Below are 26576 nucleotides of genomic sequence, written 5' to 3'. Positions count from 1 at the left end.
TAGAGTTTCAAATGTCATGTGATTATTACTTTGCTTCAACAAGCAGTCATTCCCACACTCATTTTGTGGCGAAAGTAAAAAGACATCCTATATTTTTCTTTTGCCAAAATCTTTACAGTAATTCAATAATACAGTGGAGCTCAAAGTAAATATTACATGCTATGATGTGAAAGTAGTTGTTTCTGTTATTCCTTACCTTCTCTCCTGGAAATATAGCACGCATCTTGCCCAGGACTGCCCGAAACTTATGAACAAAATACTCCCTGAAACATTCCCTGAAACAAACAGTCAGAGTGTGAAAGCATAGCAAGTGCAGTGATTACATCCTTGTCTAAAACAACACAAAATTGGAGTCTTCATACTAAAATATGCAATTTAGTGTCTGTCTGTCTGTTTTTCTGTCTGTCTGACCACGATACATTCAGTCGTTACTTATCCAAATCTCAATCAAATCTGCCAGGGGGACTAATAGTCAAACGACAAAGGTTGTAGCGACTTAACCTGCATCCCCTATTCAAGGGGAATTTCCACCTTGGACGAATTCCATGTTAAGGTGTATAAGTAGCTCAGCCTGGCATTTTGTGGGGCATTGTACCGAGTGGAAGTAAAGATTATTATAACCATTAACTGTTCTGTCAATTCTTTCCAACGTACGATTACCTTTTTAAACAGTCACTGATATTAGTTTTTTTTATTTTTTTAAATAGTGGCTACTGAAAGAAATATGGAGCAAACCAGGAGTGTGTCCCATAACCAATAAGCTTTCTATCACTTGCCAAGCCAGCTGTTCCTTGTTCTGTGGGCAGGATATCTCAAAAATTACGGACGGATTCTGACAAAACTTGGCGAACAGTTTGATTGTGTAATATGGATGAACTTATTCGATTTTGGTGAAAATCTGGATCTGGATCCGATAATTTTTTTTTAATTTTCCAAGCGAGTCTTCACCATTGAGAGATGGGTCCAAAATAATATATAGCATGATACCTCAAAAAGTTGTGGACGGACTCTGACAAAACATGGTGGATGAGTTGGATAGGTGACAAGCACAAGCTGATTAAAATTTGGTTGAGGCACGGATGCAGATTTGGCCTATCAGGTCAGGTCAGGTATGGGAGCATGCACCAGAGCAGTGCGTCGCTGCGTCCACTTTTGGCCGGTACTCCAGGGGCCTCTATCTGGCCATCCTCCAGGCAGATGCCTGGCCCATCCCCATCTCCTTGAGATGCTGCTCAACCTGCTGCAAACATGAGGCACCCCATTGGCCTCCTCCACTCACGAGACTTCCTCGCTGAGAGAATCTGGTGAGCAGGATCAGCATCAGAAAAACGAGCCACATGTCCATACAGCTACAGCTGATGCTCACAGACTATGCAGGTAACAAATCTCATTTGAGTGCCTCTCAGCAATCGCTCGTTGGACACAAAGTCCGACCAGCGATAGCCAAGGATTCTCAGAAGAGATCTGGTACCAAAGGAATTAAGTCTCCGTCTCAGATCCTTGGTCAGAGTCCAAGTCTCACATCCATAGAGCAAGACTTGAAGCACCAACGACCTGAAGACTCGGACTTTCATCCTCCCGCACAGGTACAAGCAGTGCCACACCCCATTATCCAGTGAATCCATGACTCCCCAGGCCCGACCCCGACCCCAGACCCAGGCCCAACCCGACCTCTGACTCACATCCAGCAGAGACATGAATATCACTGCCAAGGTAAGTGGATTGGCCTATCAGTGAGCTACAAAACGTAAATTGTTCAGCCTGGTGGAGGTATATGCTCCACCGAGTGCCGTTCTCGTTATTGCAAAGCAGTCATTATTTAAAAGTTATAAAAAAGTATTTACCGATGACAAGACTGACAGTAAAAACTAAAAATCGCATGATAAAAATTTTGAAGGATATATTTATACAAACAAATGATATAGATGGCTCAACATCTGCCTCAACTTCCACATAGTGCATACCTTAGATGGCTAAAATATATATACATATATACATATATATATATATATACATATATACATATATATATATATATATATATATATATATATATATACATATATATATATATATACATATATACATATATATATATATATATATATATATATATATATATATATATATATATTGTTACGTATGTGGAAATTTGCAATACACCAGAAAGGTCCTCAGATGAGATATATCGATAAGTTCATGCATGTGTAGTTAGCCCACACCCATTGTTTAGAGGGAATATGTGTGATTCATTGGGGCTGAAACTCTTTGAGATAGCCGTTTTTCTTTTGCTGTCGTTATTTTGGACCAAGCACCACCCCAACAACCAAATCGCCACCACTACAACAACCACCAAACCACGCCACCTCAACAACCACCGCATTCTGACTCGGCACACGGTTGCCAGAGGACTGGCCTTCGACGAGGGAAAGCAGGCGGCCCCTGTCCCCCCTTCCCCCGAACGAATGGCGCCGCCGCGGTAGATTTCACCCTGCGAGGGAAGGGGAAGAATGCCATAGCGGTGCGAGCGTCACCGATTGGGCGGAAGACCCCTCCTTCTGGAAGTTTCCAGCATGTTCTGGAAGGAGGGCCAGGAGTTGAGAAGGGGCGGGGCTTTGTGAAAAAGGGGGGCGGAACGTGAGCGCAAGGCGCGCGGGTGGAGTTGAGAAGAGAGTTGAGCTTCAGCTAAAACGCGCGCGGGTGGAGTTGAGAAGAGAGTTGAGCTTCGGCTGAAACGCGCGCGGGTGGAGTTGAGAAGAGAGTTGAGCTTCGGCTAAAACGCGCGCGGGTGGAGTTGAGAAGAGAGTTGAGCTTCGGCTGAAACGCGCGCGGGTGGAGTTGAGAAGAGAGTCGAGCTTGGGATAAAGACGCGAGCGCGGGGTGGCTTGAGGTCTCGCTCTCTCTCTCTCTCTGTCGTGTGGAACTCGCCTGACTCGTGGAACTCACCTGACTCGTGGAACTCGCCTCCGTCTGAAGTCTGAAGTCTTTGTTGGGTCGTCGCCGAGCTGTGTCGTCGTAGTTGAGTGTCTCTGTGTCGGTGTGGAGCTCATGGAACTCGCGGAGCCCGAGGAGCTCGTTGAAGTCGAGCTGTGTCGTTGTCGAGTCGGGTCAAGTCGGCAGTGGAGGACGTCGAAGGAGACGGAGCTCGGAGTTGAGGTCGTGGGAGGAGGACTCGACGACCGCACCAAGAGAAGTCCTTTCTTTTCTTTGGGGTTTTGTGTAAATGTGTGTGTGGCGCTAGTCCGTAAAGTAGAAACTGATTAAGTGCTTGTACTTTGCCTTTTATTCGGTATTAACTCTGCGTCGTTCTTGCTTTTGTTTCTTTTGTATTACTGCTTGATTGTATGACTGTAAAATACGTGCTTCCGTGTGTCCGTATTAAATGTGCTTGGTAACTGTGACCCGTTTCGTTTTGTCCCTTTCCTTTCATTGAAAGTTGCATCTTGCATCATGTAAGGGATTGGTAGTGGGTTTAAACACCCGGTAAATAATCTGAACCGTCGAGGTCGACGATAACTCCGCTCGGTAATCCCTGTAATACGGAACGAACCGCTTAAGCGGTTCGTGTCCGGAGTCGACCTGCGGCGTGGTACAACCCCTTGGTAGGTTACTCGCGCGGGTACTTAGTTATATCGACTTTCGGCGATTCACCCTATTTCGCGCGGGTAGAATGCGGACTGGGTTGTGGTGAGGTTAAACCCCCACCCGTGACTATCTCCTTGGCGGTAGTTCCAAGAGGGTCACGAATGAATTGTCCGTTCCGGTGGGTGACGCGGTCGCTATTTGAGTCACGTGGCCGATCGCATGCTGGGCGGGCGAAATTCGTAACAATATATATATATATATATATATATATATATATATATATTAATATATATATATATATATATATATATATTAATCTGTTCACATTGCAAAACAATGTGTTCATGAAGATTATTGCTTTCTCTATTTTTTTTGTTATCTCTCCAACAACCCCATCATCACCAATGGGAATGTCTTCATGGATCTCTTGATTGCTGCTCTTCACCGGAGTACCGCATTTTAAACGATTCATGGTTAATTTGTCTTCCCCAAATCACCTTTATTTCTCTCCAGATATCATGTCATCGTGTAAGGGTCACTGTCACATTAAAAATTGCTTTGGTCAATCGCCTTACAGCTAAGGCCTAAGTCACATTTGCCACGGCGGCCGTGGGGGTCTACAAAATCTACGGCCACTAGCAATTATAGGGCGGCCGCAGTATTTCCACGGTCACACAATGTAGCAGTCACATATGTTTTTATTTTTTGGGTAGCCGCACGGCGTATTTATAAATTGTGGAGACTGAAAACGTGGGGGTGCCGTACGGTCTTTGATTTGATGTCGCACGGTGACCTTAGGGCGTTCCTGCTGCGGCCATAGAATTTTCAAGGCAGCCGCAAGGTGCCTGCAAGGCGACCACAAGGCAACCGCATGGGGGATCGCAGGGGGGCCCTAAGGCGAACGTGTGGCCAGACAGACAGTAATGAGTGGGGTTTTTTATTTTTTTTACCAGATCTTTTGTTTCGGCTTGTCGAATTGCTACGGCGAACGTAGAAATGAAAAAAGTTATAACTCCGTGCTATAATTCCACGGCAACCCCGACGGCCTGCAAAATATAGCCAAACGGCGTAGGGCCACCCTGAGGCCACCGCAGAAACTCTGCGGCCGCCGCACGTTTCTGTCAATTCAGAGGGCGTACGGCCGACGTATCCTCGCCCTAGAGCAAATGTGACTTAGGCATAAGCACTGATGATACGATGGAGAAGTTATACTGGTTCAGGAACTTCTAAGAAATACCATTCCCTTCTCCCTGTCCACCAAATATCTACCTGTGCCATACCAACTCCATTGTTCGAAGAAAATCTTTGCACCCTCGAATATTCCATGCTCCCTGAAGGCCAAAAAACTACTTTAAAATAAAAAATAAACATACCACACACACACACGATTCCCATTGGAATTTCAGGAAACTGCAGACCATGTAGCAAAAGCTCTGGTGATGATGCCTTTGCATTTTGAAAGAGCACTAATCAAAGCGCATTTTGTGCGTTAGTACTCTGACTCAACCGGTGACCTATTGGAAGAACTTACAAATGGAAACATTAAACCCAGTGCCCGTTACTTTTGACTGCAAGTAGAACATACCTACAAAATGGATCGTTGACACGAATAACCACAACAGCCCTTCTTTCTTTGCACTTCATGCATGTTGTACTCGCACTGGGGGAGAAAAGAAAGGGGGGTTTATAGGTAAATCATATGGAAGGAAAACGAGAAATCGTTTTTAATCGAGACAATGGAAGGGAGGGGAGGGAAGAATTCAGTACAATGTGTGTGTGTGAAGGAGCATGACAATGGCAGGCAAAATAACTGAAAGGCATTCGGAAATTAGTGTCAGGAGCAGAAGAGGTTGTCACTGAAGTCATAGCATGGCAGCAACACTTGTGGAAACTTCCTATGCAAATTACACTATCAAAGAAGGCAAAAGGCCCATTTATGTAGGTTATAAAAACACCAGCAGCAATGGGCACAGGCCAGGCTTGTGATAAACTTTCACTTTCTGCCAAGAGATATGACCCATCCAGCACATAATTCTGGTCCTTCATGAGCTATCTCCTGTTAAATGCAAAAGAGATAAATAAATTTACTTTCCATTGCAGCCTTCCACTTAGAGTGCCATTCACCTTCAACTGTTTTTTGTTTTTAACTCGACCTCACTGTCAGCAAAAAAAATTACAATATCCAGGGTGTTGCGTAAAACAATTGCAATTTTAAATGCTTCTCACTTTTTTGTTTTTATAATAAGCCAACACCAGATTACAATGGTTTCAGCTGGAGGGTGCAACATGCAACACAGGTGATACATGACCCTTGCCATCATGGAATGGCTGAACACAAAGTTTCCTGAACATCTGATATCCCAACAAGGATAATTCATTGAATGGCTCTCAAAATCGCCTAATTTGTCTCCAAAGGACTGTCTCAGGGGAGCCACGTGAAAGTAAGTGTATCCCACGACACACATCAAACTTCGGAAGGTTTTAAAGGGAAAATAAACACAAAAACTTTTTGAGTTGCTCCAACTAATGATGCTAGTCTTCCAATTACATGACCAAAACGAAAAAGGATACAAGCCATAAAAGCAATGCAACTCTTTATGGGACACACTGAATATATAAGATCATGTTACAGTTATAAAATATCAAATTGAGTCATCCAATCAACATCAAAAGGCGGAGGAGCTCCTTATGAGTCAATGGCCACCCATATCTGCCCAACTGTGTCTGCGGATGTCCTCCTGCAGTTGGGTTACTTTTGATCAGGAGGTTGGTGGCAGGATTTGCACTCCTGCCTCCGTAAAACACTTCATTCCGCAAAACATTCTAAAAGCAAAAATAAACCAATGTCACCCGCAGGGTGGCCGGTATCTTGCCAAAAGGTGACCACGTGTGACTTCTTTAAGGTCACACTGAGGTGAACAGAGCTGCTATCCACCAGGAGCGACTCCTTGAGGAATGTCTGCCTACGAGAGATTCCGATGAGAATCGTTCTACAGAGTAACCATGAAAAATATGCTTTTTCCTCATAACGTCACCAAATGACGTCATAATGTCTCAAGCTTGACATATCTAGAAAGCACTCATCGAGGTGTTCAATTTGAGGTACTACACGATATGGTTCCTAAAACTTGAAAATTTGACCTTGGGGTCAAATATGTTTGACCTAAGGCGCTAACCATGAAGGTCAAGGCCAATCGCCACCAAAAATTAATCAGCTGAGCGCCAGACCATGAACTATATTCCCATGAAGTTTGAAGACGATCCGATCAAAATTACTCAAAAAATAATGGTTTTGTCAACTCCCCTGATTAGCGACAAAGTCACCTTGACCTTTGACCTTAACCTTCAAAATTTTGTGCGCTGAAAGGGACCTCTATAGGCCTCTGATATGCGAAGTTACAAAAATTTCCAATGATAACTGTGCTCTGCAGAATTTTTTATACGTCATTACAAACAAGAAAAACAAGAAAAACAAACAAAAAAAAAACAAAAAAAAAAACATACAAGCTGACGAACATATCTTGCAAAAACTTCGTTTTGGCAAGATAATAAATCTAAAAACCCACTCCGTGGGAGTACTTCTTTTGCAGCTACCCTTCAGAGGGCAGTTCACCAGATGATGGGATTGGGGCAAAGCATTTGGGAACCCCAATCTTTGATGATAGGAGGGACACCACGGGATAACCTTCCCGGGTCAGACTGCGGTAGTGTGTGTCGGGGTGGTGCTGAGGTGTCATCCACCAAACGGCAGACTCCTTGTGTTAACTTGAGGCAGTCCCTTTAGGTGGGCGCCTGGTGTGTCCTATCCCGAAGAGAGGATGATCACCTGTCTCCGATATCATCTGAGCTCAAGCGTTTGGACATCGGTATTGCAGCACTCTCTGAGGTTCGGAAACCGGATTGCGGCGAGATCATGGTGGGCGGTTACACCTACTATTGGTCTGGTCGCTCTGATGGTTACCATGCCCAAGGAGTTGCTGTAGCTGTCTGTGTCCAATAAGCTGATTCCAATGATAATTGAGGTAACACCAGTCAACGAGCTTATTATGAGACCAAGGATTCATCACTCCTTGGGTGTCATTTCCCTGGTCTCTGTTTATGCTCCGAATGAGGCGAGTGATCTCACAGTGAAGGACGCATTCTATGCCACGCTCGAGTCTGTGGTTGATCATTGCCCCAGGCGAGATACTCTTCTAGTCTTGGGGGATTTTAATGCATCAACTGGAACTGATAGGGATGGTTATGAGACGTGTGTTGGTCCCCATGGGTCTGGAACTGTGAACCAGAATAGCACAAAGTTCCTTGACTTTGCAAGAAGTCATGGACTGAGGGTGGCTGGTTCATGGTTTCAGCGCCCACAGGCTCATCGCTGGACTTGGTATTCCAATGCTGGCGGTGTGGCAAAGGAGATTGACCATGTGCTCGTTGATGGTCGCTGGAGGATGATCCAGAATTGCAGGGGCTACCGAAGTGCTCAGTTCCTCAATACTGACCACAGGCTTGTTGTAGCAATTCTGAAGTTGCAGCTTAAATTCAGGAAAATGGTACCTTCACAGCCAAGGTTGGATGTTGGCAAGCTCAAGGAAGAGAGGGTGGCTGAGGAGTTTGCGAACAGGCTGAGTGGAGAGTCGGGGGGGGGGGTCTGGGTGCTTTGGGGGATCCTGAAGAGTTGTAGATTGCCTTCAAGACCATCGTCCTTGATGTTGCTGGGAGATGTCTTGGAACTCACCGTAGGGCGAAGAAGAATTCCGTCTCTCAAGGAACACTGGAAATCATTGACCAGAGTCGCAGGGCCAGGCTGAATGGCAGAGCTGAGCTGTTCTGGGAGCTGAGATGTAAAACTTCACGTGCGTTGAGAGTGGACAAGGAGGCCTATGTATGAGGAATCTGTGAGGGGGTAGAGCATCACCTGTGGTCAAGTGATTCTCATCCTGCTTACAGGGGAATTTGTGCATTGCATTCCTCCAAGCCCATCCCTTGGTGTACTGCAGTTAGAGGGGAGGGTTGTGGGCTCTTGACAGAGGAGTCCGAAGTGAATGCCCGCTGGGCCGGTTACTTTGAGCAGCTGTACCAGGCTGCTCCGCCTGCTGTCAAGTTAGATGTCAGCGGTGTTACAATCCCGATTGCTGACCCTCCAATCAACTGTGGTCCACCTTCATTTGTGTAAACACAGGCTGCGGTGAACCGGTTGAAATGGAGTAAAGCTCCTAGGACCTGTGGCATTCATGCTGAACTTCTCAAGGGTGGTGGAAATGCTGCACTCGTGTCGTTGCATGCAGTTCTGTGCTCTGGCTGGAACACAGGCATCATCACAACAGACTGGAAGAGGGGCCTTGTTGTCCCTCTCTGGAAAGGGAAGGGTGATCGCAAAGACTGCAACAACTACCGAGGGGTGACGCTGCTCTCAGTGCCAGGCAAGGTCTTTCCTCAGATAATTCTTGTCCAATCACCAAATCAGCACCAATGTCCAGAGCAGTCAGGCTTTACACCAAAGAGGTCAACGATTGACCGTATCCTTGCTCTTAGGGTCCTCACCGAACGCAGGCGAGAGTTCTGGCAGTGGCGGCTTGCAGCCTATGTTGATCTCTAAAAAGCGTTTGATCCAGTGAATCGGGATGCCCTCTGAAGGATTCTTGGTCTTCGTGGGGTGCCACCATCACTGATCAATCTGATGTCTGAACTATACTCTGGTACTGAGAGTGCTGTGAGATGTGGTGATACCATCTCTGATTTATTTCCAGTTGTTGCTGGAGTTCGTCAGGGGTGTGTACTGGCCCCCACACTTTTCAGCACGTGTATGGACGGGATTCTGGGGAGGATGTCTGAGAGATCAATCTGCAGTGCCTCGTTTGGGAATGTCGAAATCTCTGACCTTGATTTCGCAGATGATGCAGTCATCTTTGCGGAGACGCCATATATCCTTTTGGGGGCCCTTGAGGTGCTGAATGAGGAGTCGGAGCCGCTGGGATTACGGGTTTCCTGGGTCAAAACTAAGATCCAGGCTTTCAATGACATCTTGGATGCTGCTGTCCTGTCTGTGCCTGTTTGTGGTGAGGATGTTGAGGTCGTGGAGAGATTCACTTACCTTGGCAGTGATATTAATGTCTCTGCTGGCTGTGATCCAGAAGTCAACAGACGTCTGGGTTGGGCCTGGAGAGTCATGGATTCATTGGATCATGGGGTGTGGTGCTGCCGGTACCTGTGGGGAAGGATGAAAGTCCGAGTCTTCAGGTCCTTGGTGCTTCCAGTCTTGCTCTATGTTTGTGAGACTTGGACTCTGACCAGGGATCTGGGATGGAGACTTAATTCCTTTGGGACCAGGTCTCTTCGGAGAATCCTTGGCTATTGCTGGTCGGACTTTGTGTTCAACGAGAAGTTGCTGAGAGAGACTCAAAATAGATTTGTTTCCCGCATAGTCCGTGAGCATCAGCCGCGGCTGTATAGACATGCAGCTCGTTTTCCTGATGCTGATCCTGCTCACCAGATTCTCTCGGCGAGGGAGTCTCGTGAGTGGAGGAGGCCAATGGGCCGACCACATGCCTCGTGGTTGCGGCAGGTTGATAGGCATCTCAAGGAGATGGGGATGGGCCAGGCATCTGCCTGGGGGATGGCCAGACAGAGGCCCCTGGAGTACCGGCGGGAAGTGGATGCAGCAACATGCTACTCTGGCGCATGCTCCCATAACTGTCCTGACCTAATCAACATCGGGTTATTTAGATCTGAGCAAAACATCAAGAAGATTGAGGTTTAAAGCTGGAGGAAAAATTAATCCGGGAGTGCACCACAGCAATGTTGGACCAAATGACCTCATTTCCTTGTTTGAGGATTTTTTCTCTTGGTCTCGCGTTGTCGTATTTTTTCCAATGATTTTCGGATGTACTCCACACACACATACAATTCCTTTGGGTGTGTGGGGGGGGATTATGGCCAAGACCTGCCTGTAAGTGCCCTCAGCACATGTGCAACATCTGGTGGAGATTTGCCCAGCGTTTTTTTTTTTCTAAGAATTTTGGACATACACACACAAACATACAGAGAATGGCATTGTTGGGGGGTTGGGGTGTTGTACCCATGACCTGACCCTGGCTGCTCCTAGCACATATGTAAAAGTTGGGGGAGATTAATCAACATCCCCCTCCTGGCTCGAAAGCTTCAATCCCCTTCCCACTCCAAGCCTTCAAAACCCCACCACCACCATAACTCCTCAACCATCCACCCCACCACCACAACTTCTCAACCCCCCCCCCACCCCACCAAAAGTGCTCAAGCCCTTCCCACCACCAAAGTCTCAACCTGTCCTTCCCAACTCTGTCCCATCTTTGCTCTCCCCCCACCCCCAATTAGCTGTCCTCCCCTCCTACTCATAGAAGCAAAAAGGCATTCTTACATCAATCATTTCATATTTAATGTCGTGTCACCACAATCACAGAGTACGATTTTGTTTTTACTTGTAACCACGTCATTGTTACTTGTCAATAAACGACTATCTCAGTATTCTGGTGCATTTTGTGTCACTGACAATCTCTCGAATAGCATCTTTACCACATTTTGTGAGAGTAAATAAATAAAATAAAACCCACTTTTGATTCCTACCAACTTGCTTCTCGTCACCTTGTCACGTATGTTTCTTAACTTCACATATGTGAATTACATGCAAATGCACATGTGAAATAGAGCTTGCTCATAAATCGTTTATTAAGCATTACACCCTTCTGCATTTCCTTCCTTCTTTCCATGTAAGTGCTGCTTCATCAGGATGAAGATTACTGCACTGCGGTCAAAGAAAATGTGCTCATGTGACAGATGACACTTGTTACTAACAGGTCGTGCAGCAAGTGCTGTGATGGGACTCAATCTGTGGTCTGCTGCCTCGTCAAGTTAGGGGGTTCAATTTGTATTTATTAATGAGCTTAGTGTGGTCACGAATAAACAACTTGGCAGTATGTCATCCTGACGAGCCCACAACAAGGGCAAAATCTGGATCAGCGGCTCTGCTTTCATTTCTTCATGACCACAAAGGCAAGCAAAATTCAAATGTAAAAATGTTCAAAATGTAAAATTCAATTGAAAGAGTAGTTCATCGATCATAGATGACATCTGTAGAAAGACAGACAAACAAAGTGAACCAGATGCTTAATGCCGCTTTTCGCTTTACGTGTGCGAGGTAATGAGGGGGTCAAGTTGGAACGGGAACAACGTGCATGTAGTAAATAATGGATAGGGTAGGGGGAAGGAAAGGTGGAGGTTGGCAGCCAACAGTTTACCGGTCGCTGTTGACTTCCCATCCCATCCATGTTTCCCACAATTTCTACCAAGGCTTTATGCACAATGGGTGTCCCTTCAAGTCCAGAGTTGAACAGTTTTGCAGATTTTCTCCTTCTGATCCATCAAAAACATTTTAAAAAATTTAATCCATAACTGAAAGTTATTGAAATCTTCCCAAAAAAACATATTGCTTCATATGCCAGTGTGCCCTTGTTTTGCCTGAGTGTCACACAATTCAAAGATCAGATAGGCTTCAAAAACTATCAACCCAAAAGCATCCATGATGTCATGTGCCGAAAGAAAAAAACTGCAAAATTACAGAAAAGCATGTGATCAAACAGGATAGAGCTGCTGATAATTATCATGATGAAACATGCTCTCGTGGTTTATACTAAGTAAATGACATATTTACTTCGATGAGATCACCAGGACCTTCTTTCCACTCAAGCTGATTACATGATTTGAAGTGTTTCCTCTGAAAGAAAGTCACCCCAAATCGGTGAGACACAAGTGTCAGTATTTCAGGAGCTGAGTGAACGTTTGTATTTGTCAGCACCCTGCACAAGTTGTGACTTTCTACCATGAAGCTCAGTGTGGAAAATGTAATCACATTTCAGCCAAGCTAGTCATATTCAAACTGTTCACAGGTGGTTAGGACAGCCACAATCTCAGAACTATAAATTATGTTTGTGCATGGGAGGAATCCTCTCCAAGTCTGGCTGGTTGAAAGCGATTATTTTTGTAAGCATTTTAGTGTGCCTGGCATCATACAGGTGGCATGCTGTCCGCAGCCACCCGGGGTAGTACCACCACCTGTCCCTTAATAACCCTTCGCAAAACTTGGTTCTATTGTAAACTTTTTGGGGTCAGGCTACCAGATGGGAGAGTGGTTTGCAGTTTATTTGGGGGGGGGGGGTTCTTTCTGCCTTACAGGTTGTGTTCCCGATTTTGCAGTGCCTGCTCGAGAGTACCGTTGAAATTGGCATTCCCACAGGCTTGCCACCAGAAAGACGGAGACCCGGAATCGGGCATATCACCCAAAGAGACTGCCTCAATCTCGGGTCCTCTTCTCTGCCAGTTCACTACTGGATCTCCACCGAGCATGGGATTCCAGGAGGCCCTTCCAAGACTACTAGAATATGCTGTTGGTGCGATCTGGAACGCTCCTTGTTTGGCTGTAAAGTCCCTTGAATCCCCTCACCCCCTCTTTATTTTACTCTGATCCAATCATCTGCCGCACTCCATCCTGATTATATTGTCCCATCTTCTTCCTTTGCTTTTCCACCCAAGGGTCTACTCTTGGATTTTGGGCTTGTCACTTCCACAGTGGTGTTAATTTTAAAATATTGTTATGGTTTTTGAGGTGTCCCAAAGAGATCCTTACAGTTAAAGCCAGTTATTTCATAGTATACTGTTTAGTTTAACTGTCTAAAGTCCGTGTTGATTGGTCTGCATTGCGATTGTGAAGTTAGAAATCCCATGTGTGTCATTCTCCTTTTCTACATATCACAGCATCACGAGCACATCCTCCTCACAGATGCCCCCAAAACTGCTTCAAACAGGTTTCATGAACACCTGAGACCATATATCACGTGAAAACCTAAGGCGTCGGCAGCTCCTCCCATGGACAGGGGAGGGGGAGAGAGAAGGGGGTGGATGGAGCAGGGCTCGAGCAGAGAGGTTCCATAAAAATGCGGAGCGGAGAGCCAAGGTGTTTGTCAAAGGAACAGTTTCTTTCAAGAGAGGAGGAAGAGGGGGTAGGGAGACGGAAAGGCTTGAGACTCATAGACTCGGAAATTCGGCGCTCAAGAGGGTTTCTCGACTCTGTTGGGTCGTTCGCTTCTTCTTCTTCTTCTTCTTTGCATTCCAATGAGGGTCCTTTGCATCCTCTGTCCTTACTTTTGCTTTGTTCGCTTGTGTTTGTTTCTATCTTCCGGGTAAGGTGCAATTTGACGGGGGGATGGGGGATATTTCCCTGGCTCTGGATTTTTATTTTTATACCTGGCACTGCATTTGAAATTGCCATGGCTGGGGGAGATAAATTTATCTCCTCCCCCCCCCCCACGTCAAAATATTTTCTATTAATGGTGACTGAATTAGTGAAATTTTAACATCTGACATATAAAAATGATAAATGTACGCTGCTTCATTTTTGAGCACAAACTGAGTTTAAAAGACTTGTTCTAACCACACAAACAGTGTAAGACCGACAAGACATTGTGGCAAACATGATTTATAAATGCAATGGAGTTTTGTTTCACCTGATGCAGATCATGCTGTTAGGCTGTATAAAGTGGATCGGATAGGATTCCACTTATCTGTTATTATCACCTGACAAAACTACACATGACAAAGCACAGCAAATTAACCAATAAAAATCGACTGTTATTGGATCATTACATTGCCGTATTTCGATTAGACATTTTACATATATGTATATACATATCTATACACACAAATATATTGTTACGGTTACGATAGAAGGATTTAATAAGGAAGTTTAGCATTGTGTAGGGTTGCTTGATCCGTGGATGAGTAGAAGCATCTCGATGGAACTAAGTTAGGGACTCTGTAAGCTTAAGTGTTACGTGTCACCACACGAGGGGTGGTGTGGTCTTAATTAGCCTAGGGAGTAAAAATAAATTCCCCAGTCCGTGATTGCCCTCTGTGATTTTCCCTATGTTTTTTATATTGCCAGCCAGGCAGTAAAGCTGGGAAACGCATCCCTGAAATGACAACAAACAAGAGAAGCCCCACCTTCCCAGATTTGGGGGCGAACAGGCCACGCCCCAGAGGCAGAGGGGATAGAGCGCAGGAAATAATCTGTCGGTCAATGTAAAAAAAACCAAATTTTCATATAGAATCTTGGCAACTGTGTTTAATTCCATCTAAATACATCACTGATCAGAAAAAATGTTGTTGCCAGTTTTTCTGTGTGGTCCCAGGATCATTTTTGGTTCAAAATAAACTTTGGTGTGAAAAATGCGATAATATTTGACCAAAAATTTAGTTTCTTTAGTAAGTATACCGTGTGACCCCTTAAAATGATCAGGATGATCCAATCCACTATGAGAGTATGTTTCCATATCGTCATGAGTCCCTGTGTGTGAATATTGTGCAGTTAAATGCTATTAATGTATAATTCTTCACTACAAGTACCAGCACATGGAGTCTCAAAAAGATGAGCATTTGAAAGTGACATGAGTGAGACAAAGTGACTTGTCATGAATGACATCATACTCTAGCAGCTGCTTTTCGATGTTCAGAGACTCCAGCTTCACGAGGAATGCCTGGTGTGCCATGTGGATGTCCTGGTTGGCCCTGCATGCATCAGTCAACTCCTCTGCTGCTGACCGTAGGGAGTCACGCACTGCAGGATGGTCCTCCAGGAATGCACCCAGACAGAGGTCGAACAGTGCTTGCAGTGTTACTTGGTGAGCTTGAAGAGCCCTGTTGTGATGGTTGCCATTGATAATCTGGTTCACCGTGACACTGCTGTACAGGTCTGCTTCCTGCCACGCCTCATCAAGGCCGCTCCCCTCAATTGTCCTGCCTAAGCACCGCAGGGCACATAGCACAGTGTGAAATGCACCAGGGCATAGTACCCACTTGTTCTTGGGGGTCAAGGTATTCAAGCTTCAATGCCCTCTTGTACTGGTCCATATCCATGGTTGCCACCAGTTTGCTGTCTGGTCCACTCACGAGATCATTCACTCTTGACAGCTGATCATATGCCATGACCAAAGTGGTCCATTCATGGGCTGCAGCGTTGATGATGGGAAGCCCAAAGGCCTGGTCCACTACTGTGGGAGCATCCACAGGCATTGGGATATGTATGAGTGAATTGTAGGCAGACCAAACAGGTACAGGCTGTTCTCCATCCATCCTGTCAGCTGTGGGTTCTTCTGGTTAACTTTCCTCTGTTGGCGGTGTTTCTGGGCCAGGCTCATGAACATTAGGCCTGTTGAAAAAGCGTGCCACCATCCACCCAATATCATTGGTCTGTGATCTGCCGTAACTCTCATCATACACTCCCATCTTGTAGTTGGTGTAGTGTGGACTCGTTTTGGGCTTTGGGTTCACCTCAATCGTACATGCAACCATGTCGATAACAGTTGGTGGCACATCTTGTAGGCCTACAGATGTCAGACTCTCACTGAATTGCACTCGGTCCACCACTGTTTCGCCCTGGTCCGATCGCTGGTACACTCCAAGGGCTGTTCCATGGAAACTCCCTTTTCCATCTGGGGTGTCCACTTTCTTGTCCATGTTGTCCAGGGAAGCCCGGATCCTCTTGTTGCGCAGAAGGCCTGGTGGCACATACACACCGTACTCTCTGATATTCTGAGAGATGGCATTGGCGATGTTATTACGTATTTTAGTGACACGGTTATAAGAGACCCCAACGCCAAACTTGCTCAACAGCGATACCGCCTTCTGACTTCGGAAGTTGTGGTACATGTACAGTGACAGTCCAACAGCATAGGGACTTTCAAACATACTGTGGAACGTTGACTCTGATGACATGGGGGTGAGTGTCACTTGTCTGTCTGTCTTGCAGGCCTGTACTATTGATTGAGACAAGATGAGACATGAGTTGTGCAAGTGTTCGATGCGTGTCTTGGTTGTTGCCGCTTTTGCTCCTTGCAAGACCCATCTTGTGAAGATGATCAGTTCAGCTGGTGCACCTACACCTGATTCACTGCACCCGACCAGTGACCCATTAAAGGACCATGGATCATCCTTTCTAGACCGTAGGACAGCTTGCCGAATTATGTTGGAACACCGGAAGATTGTGTTCATCTCTCCTTTGATGTCTCTCTCCTCTATTGCCTGGTCTATAACAGAGCGACCAGCTTCGTTGGAATGTAGAACTGCTGGCTTCCTCCCTCGTGCATCAGTGATTGTGAAATTTGTGATGTTCTGTGGATTTTCTCCAAGAGGACCTGCCGAGTGATTTTCTCGTTGTGAATTCCATGATCGTGCATCATATTGATATACAGTGCAGTCACCTCGGTCAGTGTGATGATGTCTCCTTGATTCACGCGCTCTTTTAATTCGGCAAAGAATTCAATCTCCACCGAAATAGATGCCACATTGTCTTTGTCCGACTGGTTGTCCCTGTTACTGAGCCTTTGGGGCTGTTTCACATAGCGCTACCAGTGCATTATGTGGCAACTTGTGTGGTACCTGATGTCCCTGGACAGGAAGTATCCCTCCGCAAGGATGTCTGCCATATTCAATTTCCATTGGTCATTATGAGCGGCATCTACAATCTTTTTGACTGATTTTCCAATGGTTGAAGTTCTGCATAAGTAAACCTGCTGTGGGTTTGAACCAGATCTGGCATGTTTCTTTTCGTGTTTGATATCTGGGCAGTAGAAACAAAGCTCTCGGTTGAACGGACTGACGTGGGATCATGTGAGTGACCTTTTCATTTACTCAGCAGATTCACTGCTATCAGGCATAGTGGTACTACTTGACATGGATCGTCCCCCTTCCTTCTTGTATGACAACACGCTTGAACTCTTCGCAGACAGTGCTTTCTCGTACCGCTTTTTGTCTCTGTCAGTGCGCCCTTTGTGTGTCACCTCACTGTAGCATGTCCTGTGCCATACAGCATGGTTTCGTTCCAAGATATCCGCTGACAAACCATGCAGCCATTGATTCAAATGAACAAAGTCAGGATTCCTATATTCAGCTCTTTGACTGGTATAGTCAAGAAATTTCTGATAGCTTTCACGTTTTGGATACGTCAGTGACTCCAGCTCTCTCCCTTTGTTTTTAGTGTTCACCCACTGTTCTCCTTGGCATTTGAGGCAGAGGTCAAAGTCGATTGATTGTTTCTTTATAGGTGGTTCTCCTAATGCTGCAGAGGTGGCCATCTTCGTTTAAGTTCTCTGTGAAGGTGCAGATGTTGGGCTTGACACAAGTCGGCAATCAGAACTTTTAAGAGCAACGAAGTCGTAGCTGGGACGTATTCATCAGCAACTTACGAAACAAATGCAATAATTAGGTGACACCAGTGGTGGATCTACCCCCCCCCCCCCACAGACCAAAAAAATGCCAAATTTTCTCACATATACACTCCAGCTCTGCTACAGATTCTGCTGAGCCTCAAGCAGGCTGCAGAAACGAATTTCTGGGTGCCTATTTTTCAAAATTTTCTGGGGGAGGACCCCCAGACCTCCCTCACGGACTTCGCGCCTTCGGCACTCGTGAGTCGGGCCCAACGCCCCCCCCCCCCTTGAAATTTCCTAGATCTGCGACTGCAGCCCAGTATGTTACCTAAGATCATAAAATATCAGATGTTAGTAGAATTAGTGTAGTATTTTGTATTGTTAAATTTTTTAACAATCTAACCATATTTTGACTCTGAGGGCACAAAATACCTTAAGAAAAAATTGGCAATATTTATTTTCGTATTTTACTAGATAATTTGGATGAATTGAAATGCATTTAAATGCATTTGCCAAAAGTCTGGCTCCCCAAAAATTAAAAAATATTTTTACGGCAACTAAAAATTTTTTTTTCATACTTTTGCTCAGAAATCACCCCGGGACCAAATAGAAAAACTGGCAACATGTTTTTTTATGTCCTAAATACTATTTAGAGGAATTTAAATGCATTTGCCAAGATTATATACAAAAATATGACGAGATTTAATTTTTTTACATTGACCGATGGACTAAGAGGGGAGTGATCGAAAAGACAGGAGAGGCTGGCACATCGCATGGGTGGATTGTGGAAGGCTTCCGTCGAGAAAGGACGGGAGTTCAGCAGAGCACACACATAAGGTCGGTGTGGGGACCGCATGAGGAAGGTTGCACCTTTGGAAGAGGAAGGCTGGGACATTTTGAGCCTTCGCATGTGAAAAGCTGCCCGCGGATTGCCTGACATACGTCTGCACAGCTACGGGTAACGGCGCAATTTTGCCTGCGTGTGTACGTGCTGTTGGAGGACCTCTATTCCGGGTTTGATGGGGATCAGCTCTGACCAAATCTGAGTACCAGTGTACTACAAAAGGGGGTTTTTCTTTTCATTTTGTCACCCTTTGTCTGTGTTTGCGTCCATGTGTGAGGCCTCAACCGTCGGAGTTATTTATTTATTAGTATCATTATTTCCTTTTACATTATTGTCTTTGTAAATATTTGTATATGTGCATTAAATGTGTTTACTTTGAAGAGATTGTATTCGTGTAATTGTCGTGGGCTCACGGATTAAGCCCCCTTGTGTTGTCCTGGTGCAGTGCTCCTGTGACGTAATCCTCCGCATGTCTGCTATTGCCCTCTGCCATGCCCTTTGAGCACGTGTTGAAATCTCCGTCGATCAACGTGTCCGCCTCCTCCTAATAAGGTACCGCTCGGCCGTCCGGGGGCTGTCAGTGTTAACCGCCTGGCTCTGACAAATTTGTGTTGGGGGGTTAACCTGAGCTGGCCACCCCTGCGACAATACATATATATATATATATATATATATATATATATATATATATATATATATATATATATATATATATATATATATATATATATATATATATCCGTGATTAGGCCTTGCTTATTTTATAACTTGGTTTACACAGTTCTTCAGCTAAAATGTAGGATCGGTAGGTCGAAATATAAATATAATTTCAATTTTTAGAAATTATATATTTTTATGATTTTTTTCGGATGTTCCATGGAAAAGACAAGGGTAGAGGTGGGGGGAAAATAAATATAAATCCCAGAGCAGGAGGATCTAAGAAGACATTGAAGATGGAAGACCATTCAAATGCAGGATGCCCATGTTCAATGTATCATCTGATGTGAAAAACAATAAAGAAGGATTAAAACTTGTTTTTACAATATAGTCTGGCATGTTTTTCTTATAGAAACCTGTTGGATCATGAAACAAATGGAAACAATGCTGAGAAAATTACTGTCCAAGTCGTAGATGTGTGCGTGCACACCAGTGCATAGTGCTGGATATGATTAAAAAAAAAGGTGTCTACGAGGAGTCAACACGCTCAAAACGGTCAATCAGAGCCATAACCAGCTCTTACTTTTCAGCGGGCATCTGATCGTACCGTCTCCCCATCCCCATGAGCACATCAAAGGCTGATTTCTGGTCCGTTGAAGGCTGAATATCAGCATCTCGCAGGGAAACTTTGACGTACTTGGCACCGAAATCTTTCAATACGAACAGCAGTGTACAATTTTCGACGGAAACAAAATCGGCACGATCGAGAGTAGCCTGCGAATCATCCCTGCTGCTGCACTGAATTGATGCAATCGTTCGGCCAGAATATTTGTCGTCAAGATGTTGCGTGATTAAATCACCAATACAATCACTCAAATTTATACTGCTGACATACTTCTTAACAATCACTTTCGCCCCAGAAACCACAGTCAATCTGAACCACGCTGGCCACTGCTCAGACGCCATGACCGAAGACTACTGCACAGCTCTACTGCGCAGTTTGGTTAAAGGGGACTCAGCATTTTTGTGCGAGTGCGTGAAATTATATTTTGAAAATAAATGCCGACGTTTACATTTTGGGTTTTGAAACTTTTGCACCTTTGGTGGAAAATTAAAAAAATATAAAAGGCTAAAAATGTGTTTTATATTTATATTTCATTTTGGCAAATATACCGTCGGCGGATCTGTAAACCAAGTTATAAAATAACTAAGGCCTTATCACGTTAAACTTTGACTTAAGTGGTAATATGTTTTGAATCTGTACATGGAGAGCTTAAATAGTTCCAAGACTATTTTTTTTCACGACTTTTATATTTCAATGTGAGAAATGTATTAATGAGCAATGTATTTAGGTTATTTATCCGAAATATGCTCAGAGTAGGTCCAGCTTGCCTGCATGTACGCTCACACATGCAGCGAGCTTTGCACCCCTCCGGTCGGCTCATTCTGAATGGGGTTCGTACATGCTACACTCTGGAGAAGCAGTTTTAAATTCAAAACCAAGCAGTCATTCCTCAACAGCCCCTCATAAGAGTTCCTCCAACCTCCTCGCGGTCCATGCTAACTGTGCGCACGCACTGGCAATATACTCATCCTTTTACACTTGCACGGATTTCCCCACACCCGCACTGCACAGTAAGTCACACATAGCTTTGGTGCCGTAGTACGTCCGCTCCCCACATGCAGAAGCACATGGTTCACGAGATGGCCAGGTAACCTCCAACACAGCGACACACACCACAGGCCCGGGTTTGAGTGCGAGTTCAAACCACGCGCCCACGAAACCCGTGCAGTGCACACACACGTAACCAAGCATGCACACACACACATACCCTCACAGAGAGTCATCTGTACCCATTTGTACCACATCCATGTGTACTGTTTCTGTAACTCTTCATTTGCAGTAACTGCGAACGATTAATATATTGCAGCAACGATGAATAAATTTATGTTAATATTTTGTCATGAAAGCAGATCGCACAAAATGATGCAAAGTTTAAAAAAAAGCCTCTTCACTTGCAGCAGCAAAAGAGTACCTCTTCGCTTGCAGCAACTGCTGACCATTAATATATTGCAACAACTATTGGTATATTTATGTTAATATTTTGTCATGAAAGCAGATCACACAAAAAGGTGAAAAAGAAAACTGCGTACGAAATAGCCAAAAACATACACCGGTGGACTGATCGCCATGGCTTGCAAAATTAGCTTGTGGAGCATGGCGTTCCATTGGTTAATTAGGGTACCCAGTCTAATGGACTGGGTAACCTATTGTTTTTGTTGTGTTTATTTATTATTTTTCTTTTTCCGCCAGCAATTTGTGGGTGTTTTCGCTTTAAAAATCATTTTCTCAGAAACGGTAAGTCCGATCGACACGAAATTTCACGGTCGGATGTATCTTTTCTGATAGCATACTTAATTGATAATTATGACGTCATAGGTCACGTGGTGCGGGCGCCATCTTGAAAATATACCATCAGAGATGGGGAATCCCCCGCCATTGAATGAAAAAGGTCATACATATTCCAGATAATGAGGGAGGTGAATTGGAAACAAGACACCATTTGGTCATCATCTCGAAAAAGTTCCCCAGGGGTGAAGAACGTAGTAACCAAAAATAATTGAAATCAGATAAGCGGTTTTCCATTTATTACAAAAAACATTTTTTTCAAGATGGCCACCCTAGTCGGCCATCTTGGATCCGGCCACGCCCAAAATCAATAGGGTTCTTCCTTTTCAGGTGGTACATGTGTGACTCAAATTTCAAATCGATATGGCGAAAAAAAAAATTTTTTTCAAGATGGCTGCCCCAGTCGGCAATCTTGGATCCGGCCATGCCCAAAATCAATAGGGTTCTTCCTTTTCAGGTGGTACATGTGTGACTCAAATTTCAAATCGATATGGCGAAAAAACTTTTTTTTTTCAAGATGGCCGCCCAGTCGGCTATCTTGGATCCGGCCACGCCCAAAATCAATAGGGTTCTTCCTTTTCAGGTGGTACATGTGTGACCTAAATTTCAAATCGATATGGCGAACAGTTTATGAGTTATCGCACTCACAGCTATAAATGTTGATGCCCGGACGGACGGACGGATGGACGGACAGCCGGACGACCTGGGTGACAACAATATCCCCCTTCCGCCACGCGGCGGGGGATAAAAACCGAAAAACTTTGGATCTCTGTATTTGTGAAAACGTGCAATGGAATTTTTTTCGCTTCATACATTTTAAAGAACTCCCCATGGGGAAAACGTGTGATTTTTTGTGACGTCATCGGTGAAGCGGTATCCCACTGAAAATTTGACTGGAGAACGCTGCATGGGAAAAATCTGAAATTTCTTGGGCATCAACGCAACAATTCACCGTAACAAAAAATATTTTGACGTCATAGGTGACTTGTTCACCGTAAGAAAAAAATATTTTGACGTCATAGGTGACGGCAGCCATATTGTTTGAAAAAAAAAACGTAGGAAAAAATTATTTTGACGTCATCGGTGACTTGTTCGGCAGCCATATTGTTTGAACAAAAAACTTTTTAAAATATCTTCTTCTCCAGAACGGTTGAACAGATTGAGGTGAACACACACATTCCCCATGACATCCTTTTACAAGTTTGTCAATTTCTTATTGATCGGTCACATGGTTTGGCAGCCATATTGAATTTACCCAAAAACCTTCAAACATCTTCTTCTCCACAACGGCTTGTCAGATCAAGGGGAAACTTCACAGATATGTTATCCTTGGGAAGGGGATGCAAGTTTGTTCATGAATAATTAATTGATAGGTCACGTGGTTTGGCAGCCATGTTGGATTGAAGAAAAATATTAAATAATGTTTCTCTGGAACTACTTAACCTATCAAAGTGAAAATTTGCAACTATCATCGACCACCATGCTTGCATATATGGTAAAAATTATGACATCACAAGTCACATGGTTAAGTGGCCATTTTGGATAGAAAAACGCACCTTATCGGATGAACACGAAACTTCACACGTGTTCCACTACTCCATTGGAGGCAGAATGTAAATTTATGTCATAGGTCACATGGTTCGTCAGCCATATTGAATTGAAAATTAATAAATTTTAAAAATCTTCTCCAGAACGGCTGGACAGATTGAGGCAAAACTTTACAAAAACTTTCCCCAAGACATCCTTTCACAAGTTTGTTAATTTCTCATTGATAGGTCACATGGCTTGGTGGCCATATTTAATTTACCCTAAAACCCTCAAATATCTTCTCCGGAATGGCTGGTCAGATCAAGGGGAAACTTCACATACATATTGCTCAAGGTTGTGAATTCACGTTTGTTAATGAATAATTGATAGGTCACATGGTTTGGCAGCCATGTTGGATTCAAGAAAAAAATTAAATAATGTTTTCTCTGGAACCACTTATCCTATCAAAGTGAAACCTGGCAACTACCATTCATCCCCATGCCTGCATACACGGTAAAAATTATGATGTCACAAGTCACATGGTTTGGAGGCCATCTTGGATAGAAAAAAGCACCTTGTCCGATCAACACGAAACTTAACAAACATGATCGACTACCCCAGTGGAGGGAGAATATAAATTTATGATGTAAGAGATCAAGTGGTATGTCAGCCATATTGGATTGAAAATAAAAATTTATACAAGTCTTTTTCTGTGAAACGGCTGAACAGATTGAGGTGAAACTTTACAGGTATGACCACCTTTCCATGACGAACAAAAAGTTCTCTCCGCCTTTTGACGTCGGTCACATGGTTTGGCAGCCATATTGGATTGAAGGAAAAATATTAAATAATATTTACTCTGGAACCAGGAAAGGTCAGGTATGGGAGCATGCGGCAGAGCAGCGCGTCGCTGCGTCCACTTTCCACGGGTACTCCAGGGGCCTCCGTCTGGCCATCCCCCAGGCAGAAGCCTGGCCCATCCCCATCTCCTTGAGATGCGATTCAACCTGCGGCAACCACGAGGCATGTGGTCGGCCCATTGACCTCCTCCACTCACGAGACTCCCTCGGCGAGAGAATCTGGTGCGCAGGATCAGCATCAGGAAAACGAGCCACATGTCCATACAGCCGCAGCTGACGCTCATGGACTATGCAGGTAACAAATCTCATCTGAGTCTCTCTCAGCAACTGCCCGTTGGACACAAAGTCCGACCAGCGATAGCCAAGGATTCTCCAAAGACACCTGGTACCAAAGAAATTAAGTCTCTGTCTCAGATCCCAGGTCAGAGTCCAAATCTCGCATCCATAGAGCAAGTCTGGAAGCACCAAGGTCATGAAGACTCGAACTTTCGTCCTCCCGCACAGGTACCGGCAGCACCACACCCTATTATCCAGTGAATCCATGTCTCCCCAGGCCCGACCCAGACGTCTATTGACCTCTGACTCACAGCCGGCAGAGACATGAATATCACTGCCAAGGAAAGTGAATCTCTCCACGACCTCAATATCCTCACCACAAACAGGTACGGACAGGACAGCAGCATCCAAGATGTCATTGAAAGCCTTCATCTTAGTTTTGACCCAAGAAACCCGTAATCCCAGCGGCTCCGACTCCTCATTCAGCACCTCGAGGGTCCCCAAAAGGATATCTAAAGTCTCCGCAAAGATGACTGCATCATCTGCGAAATCAAGGCCAGAGATCTTGACATTCCCAAATGATGCACCGCAGCTTGATCTCTCCAACATCCTCCCTAGAATCCAGTCCATAAAAGTGCTGATAAGTGTGTGGGTCAGTACACACCCCTGACAAACTCCAGTAACAACTGGTAATAAGTCAGAGATGGTACCACCACATCTCACAGCACTCTCAGTACCAGAGTAGAGTTCAGACAGCAGATCCATCAGTTTTGGTGGCACCCCATGAAGACCAAGAATCCTCCAGAGGGCATCCTGATTCACTGAATCGAACGCTTTACAGAGATCAACAACAGTATAGGCTGCAAACAGCCCCTGCAGAAACTCTCGTCTGCGTTCGGTGAGGACCCGAAGAGCAAGGATACGGTCAATCACTGATCTCTTTGGTGTGAAGCCTGACTGCTCTGGACGCTGGTGCTCAAGCAGATGGTGGCGAAACCTATCAAGAATTATCTGAGCAAAGACCTTGCCGGCACTGAGAGCAGCATCACCCCTCGGTAGTTGTTCCAGTCTTGGCGATCACCCTTCCCTTCCCAGAGAGGGACAACAAGGCCCCTCTTCCAGTCAGTTGGTATGATGCCTGTGCTCCAGGCAGAGCACAGAACTGCATGCAACAACATGAGTGCAGTATTTCCACCAGCCTTGAGAAGTTCAGCATGGATGCCACAGATCCCTGGAGCTTTACCCAATTTCAACCGGTTCACCGCAGCCGTGTTTCCACAATCGAAGGTGAACCACAGTTGATTGGAGGGTCAGCAACATGGATTATAACACCCCTGACATCCAACTCGACAGCTGGTGGATCAGCCTGGTACAACCGCTCAAAGTAACCGGCCAAGCGGGCCTTCCCTTCGGACTCCTCTGTCAAGAGCCGACCACCCACTACTCTAACTGCAGTACACCGAGGAATGGGCTTGGATGAACGCAATGCGCGAATTCCCCTGAAAGCAGGACGAGAATCCCTTGACCACAGGTGATGCTGTACCCCCTCACAGATTCCTCGCACATAGGCCTCCTTGCACACCCTTAGCGCACGTACAGTTTTACACCTCAACTCCCTGAACAGCTCAGCTCTGCGACTCTGGTCAATGGTATCCAGTGTCCCTTGAGAGACAAAATTCGTCTTTGCCCTCCGGTGAGTTCCAAGACATCTACCGGCAACATCAAGGATGGTGGTCTTGAAAGCACTCACAACTCTTCAGGACCTCCCAAAGCATCCAGACTCCTCAAATCTCCACTCAGCTTGTTCGCAAACTCCTCAGCTACCCTCTCATCCTTGAGCTTGCCAACATCTAGGTGAGTCTGGGATGGTACCATTCTCCAGGATTTAAGGTGCAGCTTTGGAGTTGCCACAACAAGCCGGTGGTCAGTATTGAGGAACTGAGCACTCCGGTAGACCCTGCAGTTCTGGATCATCCTCCAGCGACCATCAATGAGGACATGGTCAATCTCCTTTGCTACACCGCCAGCGTTGGAATACCAAGTGCAGCTATTAGCTTGTGGGCGCTGAAACCATGAACCGGCCACCCTAAGTCCATGACTTCTTGCAAAGTCAAGAACTTCGTGCAATTCTGGTTCATAGTTCCTGACCCATGAGGACCAACTCACGTCTCATAACCATCCCTTTCAGTTAC

The 26576-nt window shown here is 45.1% G+C and overlaps 1 protein-coding gene across 3 annotated transcripts in view; it reads right to left on the bottom strand.

Annotated features, from left to right (window-relative positions):
• CTU2 (cytosolic thiouridylase subunit 2) overlaps nt 1-26576 on the bottom strand; it is a 110302-nt gene that overhangs the window by 56174 nt on the left and 27552 nt on the right. For all 3 annotated transcript variants that reach the window (XM_085888346.1, XM_085888347.1, XM_085888349.1), the window contains 2 exons: nt 5171-5245; nt 197-275 (listed from right to left, as the gene is read on the bottom strand). In XM_085888346.1, coding sequence (XP_085744472.1) covers nt 197-275; nt 5171-5245 — 154 coding nt within the window. The remainder of the gene's footprint in view (nt 1-196; nt 276-5170; nt 5246-26576) is intronic.

This window comes from Eptatretus burgeri, chromosome 7, assembly GCF_056783735.1.
Source record: "Eptatretus burgeri isolate ZD-2024b chromosome 7, Ebu_testis_v1, whole genome shotgun sequence".
NCBI lineage: Eukaryota > Metazoa > Chordata > Myxini > Myxiniformes > Myxinidae > Eptatretus > Eptatretus burgeri.
This window is presented reverse-complemented; position numbering and strand designations above follow the sequence as displayed.